A 25,386-nucleotide genomic window follows, 5' to 3' on the forward strand; every position below is an offset into this window, starting at 1 on the left:
AGAACATCCAGTGGGCCACTGGTTCCCTACAATTGCTTAATAATAATAATAATAATAATAATAATAATAATAATAATAATTGCAAAAACTATGCATGCCAATTGAAAATTGGCAGGGCCACTGGGGGCCAGATGTTGCTTGGGCCCTCCTTTTAACACATGAGCCTAGGACACAGGAGTTCGTACAAGAGCAACAATGCTGCTACTGTGCAAATGTACGCAGTGGGCCTGGTGAACCTTTTTGGTGGGATTATTACACACCCACTTCTGCAATACTAAACTCACATGCTTACTGCCAACGTATTCTCCAGCCTCGATGTCTATGTAGAAAAGGGTATTTGTCACAAGACTTCTCTTCAAAACTGACAATAAGCGTTGATGGACAACCACTGTGAAACTTGTAATTCAGTGTGAAGAGCTGGTCTGTGCACATTCCAGCCATCCACTCACACTGTACACAGAGCACAACCTGGAACCTTGCACGGACTTGGCTTCCAGCCAACATGCCTAAAGTACAAACTTGGTTTACACAGCCTAGCTTCTCCTACTCCTCAGCAAGAATTCTTGGTGTTGCCTTTTCTTACTAGAAATCGACAAATTGTCAAGTAGGCTTTCGAACCTTAAGTTCAGTTCTTCACATTGCTATATTGGTTTGCTTTTGTTTTTATGTCCACGTGAAAATTCCTCAGCATTTTAGACACATTGCTCCTAATACATTTTTGCAAGCACTTTCCTCTCCATCTCTACTACGGCCAGGTAGCATGGAAGCTAAAATATATCTGGGTATCTTTCTCTTTTTTTGCCATAAATCTTTGAGTGCAAGGATGTGGGTTACTTCCATGTACCTCCATGGTGCTTTTGAAGCTCATCTATCTCATCGCTTGCTTTTGGTTTCATATGGTGGGGTGAGCTGCCCTTGAATCCAGAAACTTCAGTTGGTCTAAAATTCCACAGCCATACTACTGGCTGATGTTCTGTTTAAATATCATATAACCCATTTTACATGAGTAGAATGTGTCCTTTCATTTAAAATGCATCTCTGGGTTATTTGTGGGGCCTGCCTGGTGTTTTTACATGAGTAGAATGTGTGCTTTTATTTAAAATGCATCTCTGGATTATTTGTGGGGCATAGGAATTCGTTCACCCGCCCCCCAAAAAATATAGTCCAGCCCCCACAAGGTCTGAGGGACAGTGGACCAGCCCCCTGCTAAAAAAAGTTTGCTGACCCCTGCTATAGAGCTTCTGGTGAATGCTGAAGACTTACCAGTACCTCTTTACCCTGGCTCTTAACACTTGTGATGTATATTTTTAGGACCCAGCTTATTTCTGTGATTGTAAGTTCTAAACTTAATATTGTGTTTTAATGTTGTAACCCATTCTGGGTCCTTACAGTGAATGGTGGTGGGGGAGGAGGAGGAGGAGGAGGAGGAGGAGGAGGAGGAGGAGGAGGAGAAGAAGAAGAAGAAGAAGAAGAAGAAGAAGAAGAAGAAGAAGAAGAAGAAGAAGAAGAAGAAGAAGAAGAATTTCACTTCTTTTCTGAGATTATCTTTACATTAGAATTTCAGCAGAAGGATGTGGCATGCTCTTTTTTTAGGTGGGTCACAAATCACATCATTTATGGACACTTAAAAAAAATTAAGTTACAGAAAAGCAGCAGCATACACAAAGCCCACCAGGTTCCACACTGCCCTTGCTAATCTTTGCTCCCTTGCAATTAAAAAAAAAAAACCTCATTCCATTCTTTCATTTTGAAAAGACACCAGAACCAAGCCCAAATAAATATAAGCAGTTCCTTCTGTGTCAAGGTTCATTGGCAAACTATTCATCAAAGAGGAATTGGGATGCAAAAGAACAATACATCCATGTTCAACCACGTGAATGGTAAAATACGTTCGCAGTGTAAGCCTACACATGTCTACTCAGAAGTAAACCTTGTGTAGCTCAATAGGTGTCATATCCTAGGAAGTGACTGCACCCTAAAGCATGCTGAATTGTGTTCAGCTCACACAACCATCTCAGATTAGGGATGGGTAAATCTGTCGATTTTAATTTCTCTTGGTTTTTATTTCTCCAATCTTAAATTCCATTTTCCACATCTGGTTATATTTTTTTTGTAAAGGCCTCATGAAAATCCATCAGCATTATTGTGTGAATTTATCCTAATATACTCATCTGCATGCAATTTTACCCAATACATATACACAAATGCTCTAATGCATTTTTGTATGTTATTCTCACTAGCACAGGCATTTTATGCAAACTTTACCCCAATACTGTAAATGAATTATTGTGCACATTACTCAGCTGTAGAACTGCACTACAAAATTCATAGAATTTTGAAGGGTGGCTGTGTTTTGGTTCTTGTATTTTAGAAAATGCAAATTAGGTGGGTTTGCCTTTAGAGGCTAACTGAATCAAACTGAACCCTATCCCGACCGCAGATCCAGTGGTGGCTGGTGCCCATTGAAGACAGCGATGCCTATAGTAGATGGAGCCAGAGCCAGTCACAGGCAAAGCCAATCAATTCTCGTTTTGTCCCCATCCTTGTTGTTGCTGAATTCTACTAGGGCAACATGGAGACTAAGGAGAGGAAACCAACAGACATGAGGGGGTTAGACTAGATGACACTAGGGACCCTTCCAACTCTATGATTCTATGATCCTCCATTAATTTACCTAATCCCTTTTTAAGGCTGTTGAAATTGGTGGCTATCACCAGATGTCGTGGTAATGAATTCCAGAATTTAACTGCATTGTACGAAGAAGTCTGTCATCTTATCTGTGCTAAATCTCCCACCCTTCAGCATCATTAGATGCCCCCAGGTTCAAGTGATAGGAGAGAGGAAATAAAACTTCTCTTTCTCCACACTATGCATAATTTAAATACCTCTATAATGGCCTATGTTGCCTTTGCCCCCACTAAACTATTTAAGCCCCAAGCATGTTAACTTCCTCACAGGAGAGTTGCTCTAGCTACCCTGATGAATCAGGTGGCCTTTTCTCTTTTCCTTGTAAGAGGTCAAATGTTCAAATGCTCCCCATACAGGAGGGGAAAAAGACAAAGCACAGCTCCTTGAACACGGAAAAAGAGTCAGCCAATCTGAAGTGGAGCGATGCCACTGAAGGTATAAACTTTTCTTTAATTTGGGGCACGAGGAGGCTTTAAAAACTGATGAACAGGAGAAGGCGATTTCTCCCTACCCCACCCCACCCCAAATTCCTCACACTAGCACCTGCGAGCAGCAGGCTAGTTTGGGGGATGCTGCGCAGGCTGTGTTTTGTGTCACAGACAGCTCTGCCCTCAAATACTCCACATCCCACTCCACATCCCTCAGTACCTGCCGCCTAAAGCAGCCACCTCACTCTCCCTAACAGTATGGATGGCCTTGGGTGGGTGGGAGTTCCCTTTGCCTCTTCAGAATCTCCAACCAGCAAAGGACCGCTCAGGATCCATGACCATGGACAGCCTAATGTGAAGCAGCAGGAAATGGTGGAAGGGCATCTCTTGATCCAACTACGGGGGCAGCCTTGCCACCAGCTACCCTTATGTATCCACAGCTGTAGAGACAAGACGCCACTTTTGCAACTGGGTGACATCCATTGTCCTGAGGATCCCAGTCTTTTTCTTTCTTAAAGAAACAGAAACGTGGAGAGTCTTTAACTTCCTTTATGTTGACGAATCACAGGTCTTCCCAGAGCCTGTAAGGCCCATTTCTGGGTCTGATTTGTCATCCTCTGTGGCGCTCATGCCTCAGGGCCTTCTGTTTGGCATGTGGATGTCCATGGGGACGAACGTCACCGTTGTGGTGCGACTGGCACTATTGGTGTCCTGCCCCAGAGTTGAGGGGGTTGTGGCTTTGGCGTTCTTCGGTTCTAGCTCCCGCTTTGTCCTCATGCGTCTGCAAGGAGAAAGCAAACATTGCATTATGTCAGGGCTCACGGGTCTTGATGTAATGTCTCAGGGTGGTATCCATTTCCCTTTCCTCTGCACTATTGCCCAGGATGGGAAGGGAACCTCCAGAATCCTCTGGCCTCTAATGAGCATGCTGCGAGATCAGCACTCCCACACGATGAACTGTGCCACACTAACCCTCTATCTGCAGCCTGAAGTGCGGCACACAGGCCCATTTGGACAGGATTTATCCACTCCAGGAACACAAGATTCCCTAAGTCACAAGGGAGGAATTAATGATGCAGCATTCCCCCTTGCCACACTGCTGCCTTTCCCAGAAGATGGGAGTGGAAAGGCCACACTGTTCAGTTGCAGATCATAGGATTTGCCTGCAGAAGGTCCTAGATAGGACTAGGGGAAATTCCAGCCTGAAAACCTCAAGAACCACTGCCAATCTTGAGCCAGATGAATGAACTGTCTGGCTTAGAATAAAGGCAGCTCCTTATGTTCTTAAAGGGGAGCAACCCTGATGTGCATTCTTGGTCCCTTCTCCATTGTCCTGGGTTGTCCTGGGTTACTGAATAGATCAAGATAACACAAAACAGGTCCATTTAAATATATCAAAAGAGGCAGCTGTTAATGCATTTTGCCTCTTAAAGGTAAAGGAACTCCTGACCATTAGGTCCAGTCGTGACCTACTCTAAGGTTGCGGCGCTCATCTCGCGTTATTGGCCGAGGGAGCCGGCGTACAGCTTCCAGGTCATGTGGCCAGCATGACAAAGCCGCTTCTGGCGAACCAGAGCAGCACACAGAAATGCCGTTTACCTTCCCGTTGTAGCAGTACCTATTTATCTACTTGCACTTTGATGTGCTTTCGAACTGCTAGGTTGGCAGGAGCTGGGACTGAACAACGGGAGCTCACCCCGTCGCGGGGATTTGAACTGCCAACCTTCTGATCGGCAAGCCCTAGGCTCTGTGGTTTAACCCGCAGCGCCACCCGCGTCCCATTTTTTGCCTCCTAGGTCACTGCTACTAAGCTCCACCCTCTTCTCTATTTACTGGATCACCCTTGCATATTTTGCCCCAAAGCAGCAGCATATCACCCTCTTCTCCATTCATTGGGTTGTATCCAATGCTAGTCCGACTCAGAATAAATCCGTTAAGTACCTGACCAATTTAGGGCCACTGATTTCAATGGGTCTACTCTGAGTAGTGCTTAGTTGGATACTGCCTTTTGGGTCTCCCTTGTATAGCATATCACCTCTAAGTGAGGATCTTGCGAAAGCAGAAATTGCAGGGCCGGGCTGTGGAGCCGCACCACAAACACAAACATGAAGCGGATCCCGTGGAAACATCTGCAAAACGCAGGGAACGCTGCCCACAGCCTGCTTGTTCTCTTGAAAAATCAAAGGAACTTGAGCCCAAAGCCAAGTCACTGACTCACCTATTATACATTTTCAGCAAGAGAAGAACTGCAGTGAATATAACTATGACGCCAACTACAATGGCCGCCACAATCGCTCCAGAACCTAACAGGAGGAAGGAAAGAAAAACAATACTAAAGTGAATGGGGGCCAGCCAAGGTTTTGGATTGCCAAAATGCCTCCAGGGAGATAGTTACCTTAGGTACATCTGAGGGCTATTGGGGGGGGGGGGGTCCATAGCTAAGTGGTAGGGCATCTGCTATGCATGCAGACAGTCCCAGGTTCAATCCCTGGCATCTCTAGGTAGGGCTGGGAGATACCCTTGTCTGAACCCCTGGAGCGCTGTTGCCAGTCAGGGTAGACCATTTTGGACTAGATCACCCAATGGTCTGACTCAATATAAGGTAGCTTAATTGTTTGGGGGAAGGACCGTAGCTCTGTGGTAGAGCATCTGCTTTGCATACAGAAGGTCCCAGGTTCAATCCCAGCCATCTCCAGATAAGGGGTGGACTGACTCATGTTTGAAATGCTGGAGAGCCACTGCCAGGCAATGTAGGTGGTGTTGAACTAGCTGCCACCTGTCTTTATTTGTTCCTATTCAGTAAAACATTTATTATTATTATTATTATTATTATTATTATTATTATTATTTTCTTTGATTTTTTCACTTTCTCAGGAGCGTGCATAGGACCACCCAACACTCCTCATTTCTTAATCACAAACTTCTTTTGAGAAAGAACAGACTGTAATATCTCCTTTGGGCATGCACAATAATAGTAGGGTCAGTCCTTTGAATCTGTGTCAGGGACACTTAATTTTCAGAAGAAAAACAGCTTCCTAAGGACTGAAATAAGTGTGACTTGAGAGACCCAGGACTGGATTTTACATCGTGATTTTTTGATCTCTTTAAAAAAGCTGTCAGTGGTTCCTTCCTAATTTTTTATCCCGGGTATACCCAACATGATGCTCTCCAAATGGTGATGGACAACTTCCAACATTTCTTGCCATTGGCCATCCTAGCTGGGGCTGACATGCAGTCCAAAATTATCTTGAGGGCACCAGGTTGGCAAAGGCTGTTTCACCAGGACAGTGGTCCTGGAGCGGGAGATGTCTTCTTTTTAACTACCATCTATTTTCCCCATTTAAAATGCCTCACACAATATCTGTTCGAAAACATGCAGAACTTAGGCATGCAACCCCAAAATGTCAGCTTTGCATTTATCTTACTCTGATAAAGAATTTGTTCTTGAGACTTTGTGGTTGCATCTGTTGAAGACACAGAATTCTCAGACACCGGTGCAGCTGTCGTCATCTTGATCCCAGCTAGGCAGAAGAAAGCAAGAACTAGGTTAGAGCTGTGCAAAGCGAGCAAGGGGAGAAACAAAACAGGTGCAAGAAGATCACTCTTTGGGCCAATGCCTGATAGCGGAATATATACAGAACTCTTTGGTCTTATCCAGATAATGGGTTGTATCTAACACTGTGTGAGTGGCGTCAGACTAGCGCAACCAGATTCCTCCTCCTCCTTCTCTGCCTATGTGGCCCCTAAACCTGCTCCAGAGTCCGGCAATGGCACTCATGCTGAAACATCAGAATGGTGTACACACACACACACACACACACACACACACACACACACCCCAGCTGGGAGAAAAGAACCTGTCCACAGCAAATCCATCATGTACGTAAGTCACCAGTGAAGTATGTGGCATTGCAAACCACAGAGTGTAAGAATGCCATTCAGATTCATTCCTACACAGAGACACCTGTATTGGTGGGGGGGATAAGTAAGAACATGTAAATGCCAATCAAATACAAAAAGCAAGTCTGTTGGCCATTCTATGTGAAGCTAAAGAGAAGCTAAGAGGCCATTCACATAAACAGTCATTCATGAAAATGCAACCATTCTAGCATTGCAAAGTTTGTTGACGTTTGTAGTGGCACAGAAACAGCAAACAGTCTCACAGTGAGCAGAGTGGGCAGGGATGGCAGTGAAATGCAAAAAGTACAGCCTGTGACAATTGAATTACATCTTTGTCATTAGAGGTCCAAGTGACCGTGGTGGCTAGGAGAGGGGAGAGTCATGTATGGCACCTTGAGCTCCTTGGAGAGACATTAATGCAATAAAGAAACCATTTAAACAAGTAACACCTGGAAGGCACCGCATTAGCCACCTCTGATATATACTAATGGCATAAAGGAAAGAATGAATTCTCTTTTATGTCTCAAAAGCTTCTCTGCCCCATTGCCTGAGAGAGATTCTTACCCACCACAGGCTACTGAGCAAGTGGCTACAAGTCTGGACAGATTTCTTTCATCCCATGGTACCTTCTGGTTTGCAAGGTTTTCTGAAACAGCACAAAAACCTGACAACACTGTTTACCTGAGGCAGAAGTGGGATGAGCTGTGAGTGGAGATTCTTCTTTGTGAATGGCTGTTAGCTCTCCGAAATCAACAAGCATTCCAACCTCAATGCTCAATTTTCAATCTGGCCTGGGCCAGAGCTACAGTTACTTGCAGGAAATTTACCCAGTTTGTGAATATGCCAAGAACCCCATCCACACCCATTCCAGTGAAAGAGAGCTTAACTCTTCTTCAATTGCTTTAGGGTCAAAACTTCAGGTTTGGGAGCCTCCTCAGTACAAAGCCTGAAAGGGCCAGTAAAGCAAGCGCAGCAATTGCCAAGGACCATGAATCCAGCTCTATAATGACTGTTCTGTAGGTGGAATTTCAACAAATCCAATTTTTGAAAAACAAAAATGGGAATATTCAGATAGCTGCTGGCAGCCTGCGAGAATGTTGGCTTTCTTCTGAAGTTTTGCCCCCAGTTTTCAAAGCTTTGAATTGCAATGTTGTTTGTGTCCAAGCGGCCTTGCTATTTCTAGCCAAAATGGGGAGAAGCAAAAATGAAAATAACTCAGGCCCTGAATCCATAACTAGGTCATTCTCCTCTAAGTGAATGGCGCCTTTGTGTGTCCAAGGCTGAATTACTTTTGTAACATGATAATATACTGTGGTCGGGGATACTTCCCCACACTTCCTCGCGGCTCTCCCTCGTTTGAAAGAAGAATTGAAATCTTAATGTTCTATTTTCCTAATCCACCAACCCTATGATATACGGTTTTTATAGTGAGTTCGTAGTTCTCCTGATTCAACCTGTCAGATTCAACATAAAGATGGCTGCACCTTCCTAAAGCAGGATCTGTGGTGGTTTTACCACCATCCAATACAGTCCAAAACAGGTTGCTGGAAACCCAGTTCTCACTTAATAAGGAAATAAATGCAGCAAGGGGCTGAGTCAAGGGACTGTGCTCTTCTTGCAAGAGGGTGGCAGCATGCTGGGAAGCCAGAGGAAAAGGCTGGATAAATATTATTGTAAGGCAGCTGGTGTAAGGGCTACTCACACACAAGCTAGGTGGAGCTGTCACGTTGAAGGCTGTGTAGGGAGGGGAGAGAAATTCAACTCAGTTCGCATTTAAAGATGAATATATCTGGTTTACACTTTCCAAAACAACATGTGAACCAAAACACAGAGCCATACTTTGAAATTCATGCTTCTTAGAACTTCGCAATGCAGTTCTCTAGCCAAGTAATGTGCTCAAAAGGTAAGAGTGTGTAAATTAATGCATGGATTAACAAAAATAACGCACAAAAACCATTAGGGAAAATTGCTTTGCAGAAAGGTGTGTATTAAGCAAAACTGCATGCAAACACAAATTGAAGTAGAAATGCTAAGAAGTGAATTTAAGATTGGAAAATGAGAAAGAGAGAATTTGAAATTGACAGATTCACGCATTCCTAGCTGTTTGCCTTCGGGAGAGAAGGAAATAGCAAAGGATGGGAGAACTGAGGATAACCTCCTTCAGAAGCCGGATAGGGGAACTATGACCCAAAGCAGCTCAGATGACCACAGTAGCTCCTGTACAGGCTCCAAGAGTTGGGGCTACCATGTTACAATGATTGCACTGGGTCAGTTCCAGAGAGAAATAGTGGGTGACTGTATCCTCAGGCCACTGGCAGCTGATCGGTTTTGACCCCAATGCTATTTAATATCTACATATGACGCTTCATTTTAAATGTTTGGATTTGTACACCAAGTTTTATTTGCCATGGGCAGTTGTGTTTTGTTTTTGTGTCGCTTTTATCTAGTTTTAGAAAACATTACTGCTGGATTCTGCACCATCTGCAGTTTCCAGACCATCTTCAAAGGCACTCGGAGCTGTCCGTGGTACAGCAACCTTTGACCAGGCTTGCCCTGGGGGTTCCAGAGTCAGAACCAGAACAGGACACTCGCGATCTAACAATACTTGGAGGGCCAAAGGTTCCCCACCACTGACCTACATGTACTGTTCAACTGCTTCTTTACTTTAATTTTTGACTTGCGCTACTTGCAATATAGCTGAAATCTTATAGTTATCCTAACTAGTTGAACAATGGCATTATGTCTCGAACACACAGATGCTTTTACTTGGCCACAGTGAGAAACAGGCTGCTGAACTAGATGCTCCTTTGGTTTCTGTTGCAAGCCTTTGCAAGGCCCTGCTGTTTGGGGGAAATCCTTGCTGTTTGCAGGTGTTCACACACCCTTAAATTATATCCCTATGATGTGCAGACTAACAAACGGAGAATGAAAGAGCCCTTATTGGTGCAAAGAGACTTCTTCTCCTGCAAGGCTGTAAGAATAAACACCCACCATCTACTTCCTCAGTGGTCTGTATCTCTCACTGCCTTTCCTACATTTTAACGTATAGGGCTGTAGCCAACTAAGTTTTACTCAGAGTAAGACCACTGACGCTAATGGACCTAATAAATTTAACAATAATAATTTGGTCATGTTCATTAATTTCAACTGATCTATTCTGTGTAGGACTAGCACTGGATATAACCCATAGCTTATAATTATCAATCTGGTAGGACATATAAATTAATATGAGCAGTTTTTATGTTTAAGTTAGGATCTATGTCAGGGGTCCCCAAACTTACCCTGCTTCGGGCTGGTGCCCGCAATGCTGATCGCGCAGTGGGCCGGAGGGCGGGGGAGCGCGCACCCGTCAGCATGTGCACACGCTATTTCCGGCGCACTTCCGGGTTGGAAAAGCAATGGAAATAGCTTGTGCACATGCGCACGGGCCTCTTCCGACCCGGAAGTGCACCAGAAATGATGCTTGTGCATGCGTGCAAGCTATTTCCGGTGCTTTTCCGACCCAGAAGTGGGCAGCAGCGGGCGGGGGTCGTCGCGGGCCACATAAATGACCCTCGCAGGCTGGACCGTAGTTTGGGGAAGCCTGTTCTATGTAATACTTGTATTGTTAGTTTACTATTTACTATTTTTCTTCTCGCTCCCGCACCCCGCTATATTTGCAAAAAAATTAAAGGAGGGGCAGAATGGCTCACTGGGCTGTCTCTCTAACCTCAGCCCAGCATTTGCTAAAATAAATTGGTACCAGTAAGCACCGAGAAGCCCCCACCTATCTATCCACCCACTGCCGTTGCCTCCCTTCTTATTCATGCTGAATATAAAGACTCTTTTTTTCTCTCCCTGGACTGAACTCACTCACTTGCCCTCTCCTCCTCCACAAAGCACCTGCCTTCTCTTCCCGCAACAGGAACCTGACTTTCAATTTTGCACCTTTCTGTAGGGGAAAGACACTGCCAAGGGCTCTGTCAGCCTGCCCTCTCCCAACACCCCTGTCCTGACCTACCAGGTGTTCTCAGGAAGGAGAAAGGAGCCATTTCTTTGGGTAGGCGCTGAGTTGACTCTGCCTTTCAGCAGGCTTGTCAGTTTGGGCAGCATTTCCTGGACGGCGGGAGAGAGGAGGCCAAGGTTTTTTATTATTATTATGATTATTAATCCAAGCACCGCTGCCGATTGCCAAAACAAGCAACTGGGTGTGTGGAAACTGGCCACAGGCGAGGGTGTGTGCATGTGGGATGGGGAGGGCAGTCATTGCCCTTGTTATCTTTGTCGGAATCCATCAAAAATGCACAATAGACCACTCATAGCGCATACTGAGTCCAGCCATCAGAGTGGTGTAGTGGTTGGAGCGTTGGACTAGGACCTGGAAGACCAGGGTTCAAGTCCTTGTTTGGCTATGAAGCTCACTGGGTGGCCTCAGGCCAGTAACTGCCTCTCAGCCTAACCTACCTCACAAGGTTGTTGTGGGGATTAAATGAGGAGGGGGGGAGAACCATGTATACCTCCTGGAGAAAAGGTGGGATAGAAATGCAATAAGGCAAACAAACTACTCTCCAATCAGGACTATGTATGGAACTTTAACTGTAAGCTGGTTCATGGGTTCTGTCTCTTTGTCACACGCTATCATGACCAAGAAATGGAATCCTGGGCTGGGCTGGGCAGTGGCCAGCTGTAATTCAGCAACATTTGGAGAGCCACAGGTTCCCCACCTCTGCACAAGAGTCAAACACAAAAGGGCTGTGATAGTCCTAGGAACATAGGACATGTTCAAGGCCTTGATAACATAAAGCCATTCACTTAGAAAGCATTTTCTGCTGTTGCCCCTATACTACAAAATGTGCTTCCCTCTGCCATTTCAGAGGGAAAAGCTTCAGATATTTTATAAAGACTCAACTTTTTGCCCAGGCTTCCCCTGACCCATAAAAATGGACCGTGGTTTATGTGTACGAGTCCTCTGTATGATTGTTTTGTTCTTTTTTAACTGCTTTTATCCAGCTCTTTCATGGGTTTCAGTTTGTATTTTTATGATATTGGGTTGTTTTCAACTTTCACTCAGAGTGGACCCCTTGAAATTAATGGCTGGTATGACGCAGGTGGTGCTGTGGGTTAAACCACAGAGCCTAGGGCTTGCCGATCAGAAGGTTGGCGGTTCGAATCCCCGCGACGGGGTGAGCTCCCATTGCTCAGTCCCAGCTCCTGCCAACCTAGCAGTTTGAAAGCACGTCAAAGTGCAAGTAGATGCGCTGCTCTTATTCGCCAGAAGTGGTTTAGTCATGCTGGCCACATGACCTGGAAGCTGTACGCCGGCTCCCTTGGCCAATAGTGCAAGATGAGCACCACAATGCCAGAGTTGGTCACGACTGGACCTAATGGTCAGGGGTCCCTTTACCTTTATGACTAGCCTATTCCATTAATTTCAATGGGTCTAATCTGAGTAAAGATTAGTGGGATCAGTGCATCTGGCTGTTAAAACCAGAAGGTTAGTGGTTTAGAGCCCCCCCCCCCGCTGTAGGGTTGGACTAGATGACCCTTGGTGTCTCTTCCAACTCTACAATTCTGTGACTACAACTCCTTGGCTTTTTTAATATTGTATACCACTTAGGAGGTTTTTGATTTTTTTTAGCAGTTCAGAAATAAACAAAACATAGCTGCGGGGAGATTTTGCATGAGAAATGCCTCGGGGCCTGTAGTTACCAGGAGGCCTCACAGCACCCAACAGGTAGGCCTCTCCCCTGCCCCCAACCCCCTATTAATCAAGGTCTGCCTACATATTAATTTGACAGCTGATCCACAGTCCAAAGAGGAGGGTGCAGGATTGGCATAACTCCCTTAAGCACTTAAGCACACACTACAAAACCCAACTCTGGGATGCATTTAAAGCACTGTGGTGCCACTTCAAACAGCCATGGCTTCCCCCCAAAGAGCTGTAGTTTGTTAACGGTGCTGAGAGTACCGTAGTAGGGAGACTCTTTTCACAGAATCAGGTAGGTAGCCGTGTTGGTCTGATGCAGTCGAAATAAATTTAAAAATTTTAAAATTGTCCAGTAGCACCTTAGAGAACAACTAAGTTTGTTCAATCAATCAAAACCTTTAGGGCTTGCTGATCCGAAGGTCGGTGGTTCAAATCCCTGTGACGGGGTGAGCTCCCGTTGCTCGGTCCCAGCTCCTGCCAACCTAGCAGTTCTAAAGCACGTCAAAGTGCAAGTAGATAAATAGGTACCGCTCCGGCGGGAAGGTAAGCGGTGTTTCCATGAGCTGCTCTGGTTTGCCAGAACCGGCTTTGTCATGCTGGCCACATGACCTGGAAGCTCTACGCCGGCTACCTCAGCCAATAATGCGAGATGAGCACACAACCCCAGAGTCGGTCACGACTGGACCTAATGGTCAGCCATACAAGCACACTTCACTGCCAGTTATTAGCTCTGTTTCAGAATTCAGCTGCAAAATTCATTTTACACTCGCAAGCTCCAAGTGCCACAACCAGCAGAGCCAAACACACAGGAACCCATTGGTAAGGAAACCCCATTCGCAGGCACAAGCTCGGCATGCTGCAAAAACATGTATGCATGGTGGAAAAATAATACTTACGATTCCAGAACATGAACATTCTGCAAGTCAGAAGACTAGGTGAGTGCATGCAAGCTCTCAGACTAGCCTTCTCTTGTCTCGGGACATTAATTAGCATTCATGTGGCTTAATGATTTCCTCCTAAGTTGGTCCCATTTTTTGTTCTTTTCCTTATTGCCTCCTTCGGTGCAAAAAAAAATTCATTACAAAATCGCAATTAAACCTTCTTGGTTATTTATGGCAGGAAACTCCTGGCCCAAAGGGTGTAATAGTTCCCCATTTTTATTTTTTCATATGACTCACACCAACAGGTAAGGTTAGAGAAGGAAGGAAGGAATAAGGAAGGGGGTTAAACTCACAATGACACAGCAGAAATCTGTCCCACACTTAGAATACTGTGTACGGTTCTGATCGCCACACCTCAAAGTTTTTGGAGCATCTACACACTGAGTGGGGCAGGCACATGCTGAAGGCGAGGCAACACTTGAAAGACTGCAGCCTCCAAACCATTTAGGATGTTATTGGAGCATAAAGCACTTTTCACCATTCTGAAACAGAGGAAATCAAAACAATGGACTCCCTGCCGGCCTCAGAGATGAAAGAGGGAAGTTGTTACCAAAAACATATTCTAACATAGTATATTCCACCAGGAGATAACATTAACTTCCTGAATTGCTTTCTATGGCACTATCTCAGATCACATAATGGTGAATATGAGAGGCCACTGGTTCAGTAGCCAAATAAAGCAAGAAGTTTCACATCGGTCTCATGTTTCTTTCCTGCCCAAAGAGGTGGACTGCAGCCAGTTTCAGTGCACAACAATTCAAAACGTGGGTTCTGTTCTCCTGCCGCAGAGATCACAATGCCCTCTTTGCAGTCGTGGAACCCAGAGCATTGTGCGGCTCAACTAAAGGGCGTATTCAAAGTGCCAGAGGAATCACACTGCACTCAAACAAGTATGCTGCTCCAGAGGTGGGAACCCTGTGGTCCGCAACCTAATTTCAAAAGCCCTCTGTAAGTGAACAGTTTAGACTGTCAGCAAGAGCATTCTGTCCCTTCCCTGGCAGCCCATGGGGATTGGGGGGGGGGCAAAGACAGAGAGAGAAATATTCTCTCTGGGTGGCCCTTACCATTATTAGCTTTGGCTCCACCCACAGCTTGCAAGCACTGCCAACAAACTACGTCAGGGCAATGTGGCTCTTAACAGCAAAAAGCTTGTCTATCCTTACAGTACTCCTATACGTTACTCATGTATCATTTTCATACACATGCACAGACATCATCTATCATACAGCTAAGGATGGGCAAATCTCTGTTTTGGTTTCTCATTTTTCCAATCTTCAGCTCTTTACATTTCCAGACCAGTTTGCAGATTTTTTACAAAATTGCTCAGGAGTGCCTTAGTGTGAATTTCTCCTAATATACACATGTTGGTTTGCAGTTTTGTCTAATATATGATTCTGTTTGCAAACTAATCACACATTGTTTTAGAAACTGTAAATTTAGTTGGTTTACCATCAGGTGTGAACGGAATCGAATTTCTCCTCCATATATCCTCATGTAACGCACTCCCTAAAAAGACTTGCCCTGCACCTTCATCTGGTAATCATTTCGCACCAGGTAGATTTTGGAATTTCCCCAACCTTTTTCATCTTAACAAAGAAAGTTAGGTTTAGAGAGGATAGGAGACAGAATAATGTGTTCATAGAGAAGTGGAGAATGTTTGTTATGTAGGAGTAACAAAGTACAATGAAACATACGTCTTAGGTTATTGGGTGCATTGCAGTATGTACTTTTTTAAAAAAGCATTATTTTGCTGTGGATTTATAAGTTGCATACGTATATGATACTTTAATAAATAGGCTTCCTTTCTCTCAAGAGAAAAGAACTGAGCCTTTGATAGCTTAGCTGGTCAGAGTGTGGTATTGATAATACTACGGTTGCAGGCTCGATTCCTGTAAGGTAAAACTGCATATTCCTGCATTGCAGGTGTTACACTAGACTAGATGATCCTCAGGGTCCCTTCCAACTCTAGGATTCTAAGATACCTTAATGCTTTCAGAACACAGGAAGCTGCTTTTAATAAATAATAATAATAATAATAATAATTATTATTATTATTATTTATTTATTTATTTATACCCCGCCCATCTGGCTGGGTTTCCCCAGCCACTCTAGGCGACTTGCAACCGAATATTAAAAACAATACAGCATCAAACATTAAAAACTTCCCTAAACAGGGCTGCCTTCAGTTGTCTTCTAAAAGTAAAATAGTTACTTATTGCCTTGACATCTGCTGGGAGGGCGTTCCACAGGGCAGGTGCCACTACCTAGAAGGCCCTCTGTCTGGTTCCCTTTAACCTCACTTCTTGCAATGAGGGAACCGCCAGAAGGCCCTCGGTGCTGGATCTCAGTGTGCAGGCTGAATGGTGGGGGTGGAGATGCTCCTTCAGGTATACAGGACCGAGGCCGTTTAGGGCTTTAAAGGTCAGTACCAACATCAAGAGATTCCATTAGTTCACCTAGCTCAGTACGGTCTATCCAGGGGTAGTGCATGTGGTGACCTCCAGGTGTTGCTCCCAACTCTCAGCATCCCTGACCATTGGCCATGTTGGCTGGGGAGGATGAAAGCTAAAGTCCAGCAGCATCTGGCTAGCCCTGGTCTACATTGACTGGCAGCGGTTCTCCAGGGTTTTCAGAAAAGGAGTCTCTTCCAGCGCTACCCGGAGATGCCAGAGACTGAACCTGGGATCTTCCGCATGCAAAGAATATGCTCTATCACCAAGCTACAGACCTTCCCCAGATCCTTGGTACTGGTGTTATTCTCTGTAGCTGGTTTTACACTGATATTATTCTACTGTCCTTCTCAGTCTCGTTTAGATTTCACATTTAGGCTGGAGAGGACCAGAGTTAAACATACTTCAGTTTTTTTTCTTTTTTCTTTGGCTTGTACACCCAAATAACGTCTGCTACCAGGTAGCGTGTAACAAACACTGCAAATTAAACAAATAAATGCCTTTACATGCTGATTAAAACCTTTCAGTAACAGGCTCCAGAATAAAGATACCACTATTGTAATGTTTTATGCCAAGACAAAGAAGGAAAGAAATGTATATGCAGAAGTGAGAAACTGCTAACAAGAATTAAAAGTGTAAAATGTTTTCCCGATCTTGCTAGCAATGATGTTTGTTGTTTTAAATTTAATTCCAACAAAAAAAAAAACAGACAGTTCTGATTTTACTTGATGATTTGGGCTGGCTTTATCTGGTGGCGAAAATGAGCTGGTATGGTCAGCTCCAGAGTGCCGAAAAGAGGTTTTCATAGCAGCATGAGAGAATGCCTTAAGGTAGAAGTTTTAAACATTAACTAGACATATTTTGTATGGCATTCTCAGAATGCTGTGAATGGAGGCAGAAGGAGCGCTTAAAAATCAGAGGTGGGGGAACTTGTGGTTCTCCAGGTGATGTTCGGCTGCAGCTGCCATCATTCCTGACCATTGACTATGCTGGCTGGCACTGTTCGGAGTACAGGTCCTGGGACTCATGTGGTCTGCCCTCCTTCCCCAGACTGGCCTGTTCCCCATGAGTGCAGTGGAGGTGCAGTGCCCCACTGCTGTCCAGCAGGCTTTGAATGGGAAAAAGAAAAGAAAAAACACATTTCCATTGCCTCAGGCAGCTAAATGTTTTGGGATGGCTCATCTTACTTTCTAGGTAGGGATGAAATTTAATTCAGTTCATGTTCACACACACGTCATCCTTTGAAATTTGCACTTCTCCAAATTTTGCAATGCCGATCAATGTGTACAAAAATGCCGGTACTCTGGTGGCGCTGTAGTCTAAACCACTGAGCCTCTTGGGCTTGCCGATCAGAAGGTCGGTGGTTTGAATCTGCACGGCAGGGTGAACTCCCATTGCTTTGTCCCAGCTTCTGCCAACCTAGCAGTTTGAAATCACACCAGTGCAAATATATAAACAGGTACTGCTGTGGTGGGAAGGTAAATGGCGTTTCCATGCACTCTGGCTTCCATCACGGTGTTCTGTTGCACCAGAAGTGTTTTAGTCATGCTGGTCACATGACCCAGAGAGATGTCTGTGGACAGGGGCGTCGCAATGGGGGGGCAGGGCGCCCCGGGCTCCACTCTGCAGGGGGCAGCACGACGTCCCCTCGCCCCCTCCACCAATGGCTGCCGCTACCATGGCGGCGGCGCGACCGGCATCGCAGAGGCCCCGATGTTGCTGGCCTCGCCCCTTGCTTCTTCCTGGTGAGGAAGAGGCAAGGGGCGGGCCAGAGAGCAGCGTGAGCAGCAGCCGCTGGTGCCCCTCACCGCTCCGCCTCCGCCTGAGTAGGAAGAAGCACAAAGCATGCTATGGATCGGCTTGCTGTGCGCTTTGTGCTTCTTCCTACTCAGGCGGAGCGGCGAGGGGCACAAAGCACGTGGCAAGCCGATCCATAGCATGCTTTGTGCTTCTTCCTACTCAGGCGGAGGCGGAGCGGCAAGGGGTGTCTCTGCTGACTCCCCTCTGCCTGAGTAGGAAGAAGCACAAAGCGCGCTACGGAGCGGGTTGCCGGGGGGCGGTGCTCCAGTGCCCGGATCCGAGGATCCCGATGCTACAGTGTCTGCGCTGGCAACCCGCTCCGTAGCGCGCTTTGTGCTTCTTCCTGCTCAGGCGGAGTGGCGAGGGGTGTCAGCGAGCTACGGAGCGGGTTGCCGCCGCCGCTCTAGCATCGGGATCCTCGGATCCAGGCGCTGGAGCACCGCCCCCCGGCAACCTGCTCCATAATGTGATGCGTGCATTGTGACGCGTTTTGGACTACAATTCCCATCTTCCCCGACCACTGGTCCTGTTAGCTAGAAATCATGGGAGTTGTAGGCCAAAACATCTGGAGGGCCGCAGTTTGGGGATGCCTGGTCTACGGTATATCTAACAATCCAGGATAGCAGTGGGAAACGGCGCTGGAATAAGGGAACTTCCAGCAAAAAAAGGGGGAAGGCTGACAGCTGTGGTTTGGAATAAGGGAGTTTCCCACAAAAAAAGGGAGGGTTGACAGCTATGGGGAAGTCATGATGGCTGTTAGAGGGAAAATTAACATTGCAGATACAGCCCAGAAAGCAGCTCTCCTCTTCCGGATTCAGCTAAAAAAACCATTGTGATGTTCACAGCTGGAGTTAAAGTAATGACATGCATGTTTCTTTCAGTGGGTCTTACTTCCAGTTATCTGTGCACAGAAAGGCAGTGTTAAACGTCTCTTGCTTCAGTCAAGCCGCAGTGAGAATACTCACTAGTGATAAAGTACAGTATAAGAAATGGCTGCTTTCTGGGTGTGGGTGAAGTATGAGCATAACATGAAGAGTGACCCAAAAAGAGACCAGGGATGCAATCTTATGCCTACTTATCTGGGAGTAAGTCCCACTGAAGTCAATGGGACTTGTGAGATCTGTAAAGTATTGTGTTGAAAGTGATTTCAAGTCTCACTTGTAAATATATGCTTATCTCTGCTATAGTCAACACTGCTTTAACATTAATTTCCTCTGCCCAGACAGCTGGAGCATTGAGATCAAAGGTTGCTGTGTTAATTTTACATGCTGTACAAATACCTCAAATATTTTTCAGTAACGAAAATTACTGGGACTGAAATCTTTGGTTAAGAAAATACAGCCACCAAGATACACATCCTTATACACTAACACTACAATCCTGTAAACCAGAGGTGTCGGCCCTTTGTCAACCCAAGGGCCACATTCCCTTCTAATAAACCTTCCCAGGGCCACATACCAGTGGTAGCTGGGATCAAATGCAAAAGTGGCCAGAGTAAACCATGTAAATTTTACCTTTGTACACACCTTCTCTCTAAGCTCCATCCAGAGTTGAAGGACACATTCCAGCCAGGCAAAAATCCTCAGAGTGCACAGCAGAGGTGTGGCCTGGGGAGAGTTTCAAGGTCCAAATAAAGAGGCATAGAGGACCACATTCGCCCCAGGCTTGAGATTTCACACCCCTGCTATACACGCTTACCTGTAAGTCCCACTGGACTTTAAAGAGCTTACTTCTGAGCAGATATGCAGAGGATCACTAAATTACAGGATTATTAAATCAGCATTGTGGGTTTTTTTTTACTGCCAGCAACTGCCTGTTCTCTTCATTTTCTTCTGCCGCTGCCCTTAAAGGTAAAGGTAAAGGGACCCCTGACCATTAGGTCCAGTCGTGACCGACTCTGGGGTTGTGCGCTCATCTCGCATTATTGGCCGAGGGAGCCGGCGTATAGCTTCCAGGTCATGTGGCCAGCATGACAAAGCCGCTTCTGGCAAACCAGAGCAGCACATGGAAACGCCGTTTACCTTCCCGCTGTAGCGGTTCCTATTTATCTACTTGCATTTTGATGTGCTTTCGAACTGCTAGGTTGGCAGGAGCTGGGACCAAGCAACGGGAGCTCATCCCGTCACAGGGATTCGAACCACCAACCTTCTGATCAGCAAGCCCTAGGCTCAGTGGTTTAACCACAGCGCCACCTGGGTCCCTGGCCGCTGCCCTTAGTGCTTTTGTATTCCTAATTTCTATGGTTGCCACGTGTGTGTTTGTGTGTGTGCATGTCAGAACGCTTGTACTTTGATTTGCTGCATAACAAGCAGAAGTTCAACAGGACAGCCTGTCCCTCACATTGCCCCAAGGACCATGAAAAGCAGCACCTGTTCATACCTAAACAAAAAAAAGTGTTTAGGTGTTGAAAACAATATAATGAAAGCCCTTGCCTAGTACAGAGTTCCAGAGAGTAGTTGATGTCACACTGAAATTTGTGGAGATAATATTATGTGGCACCTGTAAAAGTTGGAAAGGATTCCAAGGGTAATCTAGTCCACCCCCCGGCAATGCACCAGCCTCCTTCTGCCCCTGCTCCTCAGTCCAAACCCTATTGCGTCCAGAAAACTGTTCAACCCCAGAGACAGTGCACAAGTGTGCACCCAGAATAAAAATAATTTGTGCATTTATTTTCTTACATTTATATCCTGCCTGTTGGCAGCATAAACATGTACGGTAGTTCCTGAGCAGGTAGTTAGTTACACATCCAGGGCCTGATTAGAAAACCCGCTTAGGTTTAGCAAGGTAATCATAGAATCATAGAATTGTAGAGCTAGAAGGGATGACCTTGAGGGTCATCTTCTATACCTACAAACCAGAACGCAAGTCAGTAACAAGCACTTAATTCTAGGCTCAAATAGTCTCTAGAGATTCTTCTTCGAAAACCATCCTGTATCTTTGGACTCCCCACCTACCCCTGACCAGTGGGGTTTCCAGATGGTGATGTTGATGGTGTCTTCTGCAACATGTCATTGACACAACCACCGTGCATTTGTGGTGCATTTATACTGAACCATCCATACGTCATTCCTCTTTATTAGTTATTCTGTGATACTTTCTCAATGTTGTCACATTATTGCAGTCTGCAGCGGCATATTTCTGCTATAGGCCAATGAGAGCGGTACAAAAAATAAGCCTGGAACGTTTGTGGTATAACAAATCACAGGATTACAGGAAGTTTCCAAGCAGATGTTTTAATTGCAGTTGGTATCTGAACTGGATTTGAATTGATATGTGCTGCTATTTGTTTTGACTGTTCTATTGCAAATGTTGTGTGTGTGTGTGTGAGAGAGAGAGAGAGAGAGAGAGAGAGAATGCTTCTCCGGCATTCATACATGCAATTGTTCTATACATGTTTATTGCATTTAAAATGGCTTTGGGATACCTAGTGGGAAGTGAATAATAAATAAAGTAATGTTTTTATTTTTTTTTAAACCCACCAAGGACAAGAACTTTTGGAAGGTAAGAGCTGTTTGACAGTAGAGTAGTAGTGGACTCTCCTTCATGGAAGATAGCCATCTCTAAGGGATGCTTTAGTACGGTAAGATTCCTGCGTTGCAGGGAGCTCGAAGTCCCTTCTCTGTACTATGAGTACAGAATAGTCACAGCAACACCACCTCTCCATCACCCACCATACAAGTGGAAACGTCCAGATTCAAGAGTCTACCTAAAGACCTAAAGCCACACATAAAAGAAATTAAGCAAATAAAGCATCCTCTCTCTCTCTCTCTCTCTCTCTCTCTCTCTCTCTCTCTCTCTCTCTCTCTCTCTCTCTCTCTCTCTCACACACACACACACACACACACACACTAACACACACACACCAGCACCTGCCTAGGTGATCCGCCTCAGCTTGGATCCCCTCTGGGCAACTCTCTTCCAGACGGATCCTCCGCGTGTTTTGCGCGCGAGCCTGTTTCCCTCAGAACTTTCTCTCCGGCCCCAATAAAGCACGAAATAAGTCCCCGACGCCGCGGGCCCGCAAGGGACGGGCGTCCGCGTCGCAAACTGAAGAAGCAACGCGCCGTTGTCCGGAAAGGCGACGGGCACCGGGGCGCAAACCAGCTTGGGGACTCCTCCTCTCTCTCCCTCCCTCCCGTTTTTGCCCCCGCGGCCCCGATTCTCCGCGCACACCCACCTGCTCTTGGGGAGCCCGGCCTTTAGCAGACGGCGCGGGAGGGTCTCCGGGCGAGCTCTGCCATCGGCTCCTCGGCCAAATATCCTCAGCTCCCTTGGCAGCGGCGGCAGAAGTAGCAGCGCCCGCTCCGGGCGTATTTGCGCAGCCGGCCCCACCCGCCGCCCTCCTCTCTCTCTCTCTCTCTTTCAGGTGATCCGGCTGGGGCTGGGCCAAGTGCCGAGCCCTCTTCCTCCTCCGCCCCAGCCGTGGGCACAGCAGAGAGAGGGAGAGGGAAAGAGAGGCGAGGGAGGGAAGAAGCCGCCTCTCCAGTGCTCTGCCTCTGCCCCATATCTCGCTTGCAGAAGCCTCTCCTGCGTATGGGGAAGAGGAGCGAATAAGAGTTCCCTTGAGCATGTGCAGAGTGCGTTGCTCTCTCGCCATCGCGGCGGGACTGCACGTGACTACAGACCCTACACCACAGGCACTGTGGTTACACGCATGTTCAGCCCCTCCCCACATCTGCATTTCAATCCTTAAATGAATGGTAGTAGCGAACCTTCGTCGTATCTAAAGTAGACCCGCGGAAATCAATGGACGACTCCGCATTATGTTGGGGCCAATGACCACCGACCTTCCATACACACATACCTCAGGCGTGGTTGCACTCAGGCATAGAATCATAGAGTTGGAAAGGATCTCAAGGGCCATCTACTGTGTTGTTGTTGTTGTTTAGTCGTTTAGTCGTGTCCGACTCTTCGTGACCCCATGGACCATAGCACGCCCTGTCTTGCACTGCCTCCTGCAGTTTGGTCAAACTCATGTTGGTAGCTTCGAGAACACTGTCCAACCATCTCATCCTCTGTCGTCCCCTTCTCCTAGTGCCCTCAATCTTTCCCAACATCAGGGTCTTTTCCAGGGAGTCTTCTCTTCTCATGAGGTGGCCAAAGTATTGGAGCCTCAGTTTCACGATCTATCCTTCCAGTGAGCACTCAGGACTGATTTCCTTCAGAATGGATAGGTTTGATCTTCTTGCAGTCCATGGGACTCTCAAGAGTTTCCTCCAGCACCATAATTCAAAAGCATCAATTCTTCGGCGATCAGCCTTCTTTATGGTCCATCTAGTGCAGCGATGGGCAACCTTTTGAGCTTGGTGTGTCAAAATTCGCCAAAAAAACTGAGCATAACCCGGGTGGTGTGTCACTTCAAGAAATAAACCATAATTTTGCGATATTTATAAATAACAAAAATGTATAATTGTTTCCCCTTTTTTAAAAAAAGGGGAAAAGGGGAGGGAAAAATTATTAAAGTTTTTTTAAAAATTTTTTAAAAAAAATAAAAAGGGGAAAAAATAAGGCAAAACCCAGAGGTCTTTCCCAGTGGGACTCTGGGCTCAGGCCTTCCTCCAACGGGTCTGCCGCTGGGGGGTGGTAGGCTCAGGTTGGGCCTGTGCCTCCTCGTGGCCCTCTTCAGCCCATCTCTCCCCTCACTCGGCTATGCTTGCGTGGCAATGGGGCAACAGGGAAGGGGTTTCACCTTACTTGGGTGTCTCTTCTCTCTTCCTGGGATGGCGGCGAGGTGGCGGCGATGGCAGCAGCAGCGAGGTAGGAGTCGGGGTTCTTCTCCCTCCTCCAAGGGCCCCCTCCTCTCCCTTGAGGCGGGGGCAATGGGGATGGCTACGAAGCAAGCAGACCCGTTCTCCTTTGCCTTGTTTTTCCTTCTTTTCTCCCTCCTTTCCGCGGCGGCAGTGGGGCCAGGGCTTCCTTTTTCCTCCTCCGGTCTCCGGAGTGCCTCGAGGCTGTCTGTCAGGTTCGCGGGGCGGGGTCCGGCAGCTCCCCGGTTGCTGCACTGGTGACCCTCCAGTGTCCAGACGGTGGCAGCGGCAGTTTCGGTGGCTCAGGAGCCCGTCCAGCAGCTCCTGCAGCGCTGGTCACTTTCAGGAGCTCCGTGGCTCCATGCCGACTGCCATCTTGCCTCACCGGAAGTCCACAAGGCCCCCAGAGATGCGTCACATGTGGCATTCCGCCACCGGCTGGAAGTGAGGTCTCGGCATGTGGCCGCGTGTCACCGAAAATGGCTATGCGTGTCAGTGCTGAGACGTGTATCATAGGTTCGCCATCACTGATCTAGTGTAACCCCCTGCAATGCAGGAATCTAAACTAAACTAAAGTATCCATGACAGATGGCCATCCAACCTCTGCTTAGAGGGAGGAGAGTCCACAACCTCCCAAAGGAGATCGGGTGGGAGACCAGCATCTTCATTTGATCTCCTCCCCTCCAATATTGATGTGAATGGGAGTGGGGGGGCAGGGAGTTAGGCTGTATGCCAGAGTCCCTTCTAATTCCTGGATCCAGCAAGGGTTAAAATCAATGGAGGACCCCATTGTTGAATTAGCTGGGCAAGGCCATAATGGCCCCTAAGTATGTGTGGTTAGTATAAGAGAGGAAGTTGCTCTGTGCCGGAGGGCAAATGGATGGGTCCCTCCCTCACCTGGCTGGCAGTGAGAAGGTCAAAGACCAGGGCAAGTGGTGCATGAGCTGGGCTAGGATTTAATACACTGACTATGGCCGTAAATATATTCTATTGAATAATACATTGCAAATTCCTTTTTGTGTAACTGTTCTGCTTCTGGTGATGTTGTGGCTGATTTTTTGTTCAGAACTATGGTACTTTGTGTTGCTGGCTTTTGCTGTAATAAAACAACTGAACAGTGACTATGGGAGAAGCAATAACTCTTAGGGTGTTAATGTTGTAGAAGATACTGTATGTGTAAATGAGCAATATACCTATAACAAAGACACCAGTCTCTGCTGTCCCTCATTCCATAGAAACTGAACCCTGGCCTAGAACCCCTGGAATATCACATCACAGAGTTTGGCCCAGGCATGCAGTAATTTAATTTATTAAATGGGTGATAGCCAATATTGGTCATTGTCAGAGTAGACCCACTGCAAGAAGTAGCTCTACAACTAATGTTGGATATTGACCCAGTGTCTTTATTTGTTCAAATTATTTCTCCCATGCATTTCTACCATAGGACTCAAATGTGTAATACAACAGTCTATAAAACTATTAAACAGCAAGTCATAACGTAGTAATAAAATCATAAAACACAAACACACCCTGGAAAAGTTCACAATCTCAGCTAAAACGGAACTTCCATCTCAGCTCAGGGATAGGCAAGAAGTGATTCAGCAGACATATCCATACCATAGTACTGTACTTTTAAACAAGCATGACTTCCCTCAAATAATTCTGGAACTTGTGGTTTATGCTCACAGGGCTACAATTCCCAGCACCCTTAACAAGCAACAGTTTCCATAACTCTTTGAAGGGAAG

At 46.3% G+C, this 25,386-nt stretch overlaps 1 protein-coding gene across 2 annotated transcripts; it reads right to left on the reverse strand.

Moving 5' to 3' along the window:
* Nucleotides 1–1,551: 1,551 nt before the first annotated feature.
* On the reverse strand, nucleotides 1,552–22,273 carry NCMAP (non-compact myelin associated protein). 2 transcript variants are annotated; one of them, XM_035120525.2, is made up of 4 exons: nucleotides 22,071–22,273; nucleotides 6,542–6,637; nucleotides 5,335–5,419; nucleotides 1,552–3,897 (listed from the first exon to the last, which is right to left on the reverse strand). In XM_035120525.2, the coding sequence occupies exons 2-4, from the start codon at nucleotides 6,624–6,626 to the stop codon at nucleotides 3,750–3,752; spliced, it is 318 nt and encodes a 105-aa protein (XP_034976416.1). In that variant the 5' UTR covers nucleotides 6,627–6,637; nucleotides 22,071–22,273; the 3' UTR covers nucleotides 1,552–3,749. The 2 variants fall into 2 exon arrangements, with proteins under 2 accessions (XP_034976416.1, XP_060131788.1); XM_060275805.1 differs by lacking the exon at nucleotides 22,071–22,273 and adding an exon at nucleotides 11,017–17,801.
* Nucleotides 22,274–25,386: the final 3,113 nt, after the last annotated feature.

This window comes from Zootoca vivipara, chromosome 6 (assembly GCF_963506605.1).
Source record: "Zootoca vivipara chromosome 6, rZooViv1.1, whole genome shotgun sequence".
Lineage (NCBI taxonomy): Eukaryota > Metazoa > Chordata > Lepidosauria > Squamata > Lacertidae > Zootoca > Zootoca vivipara.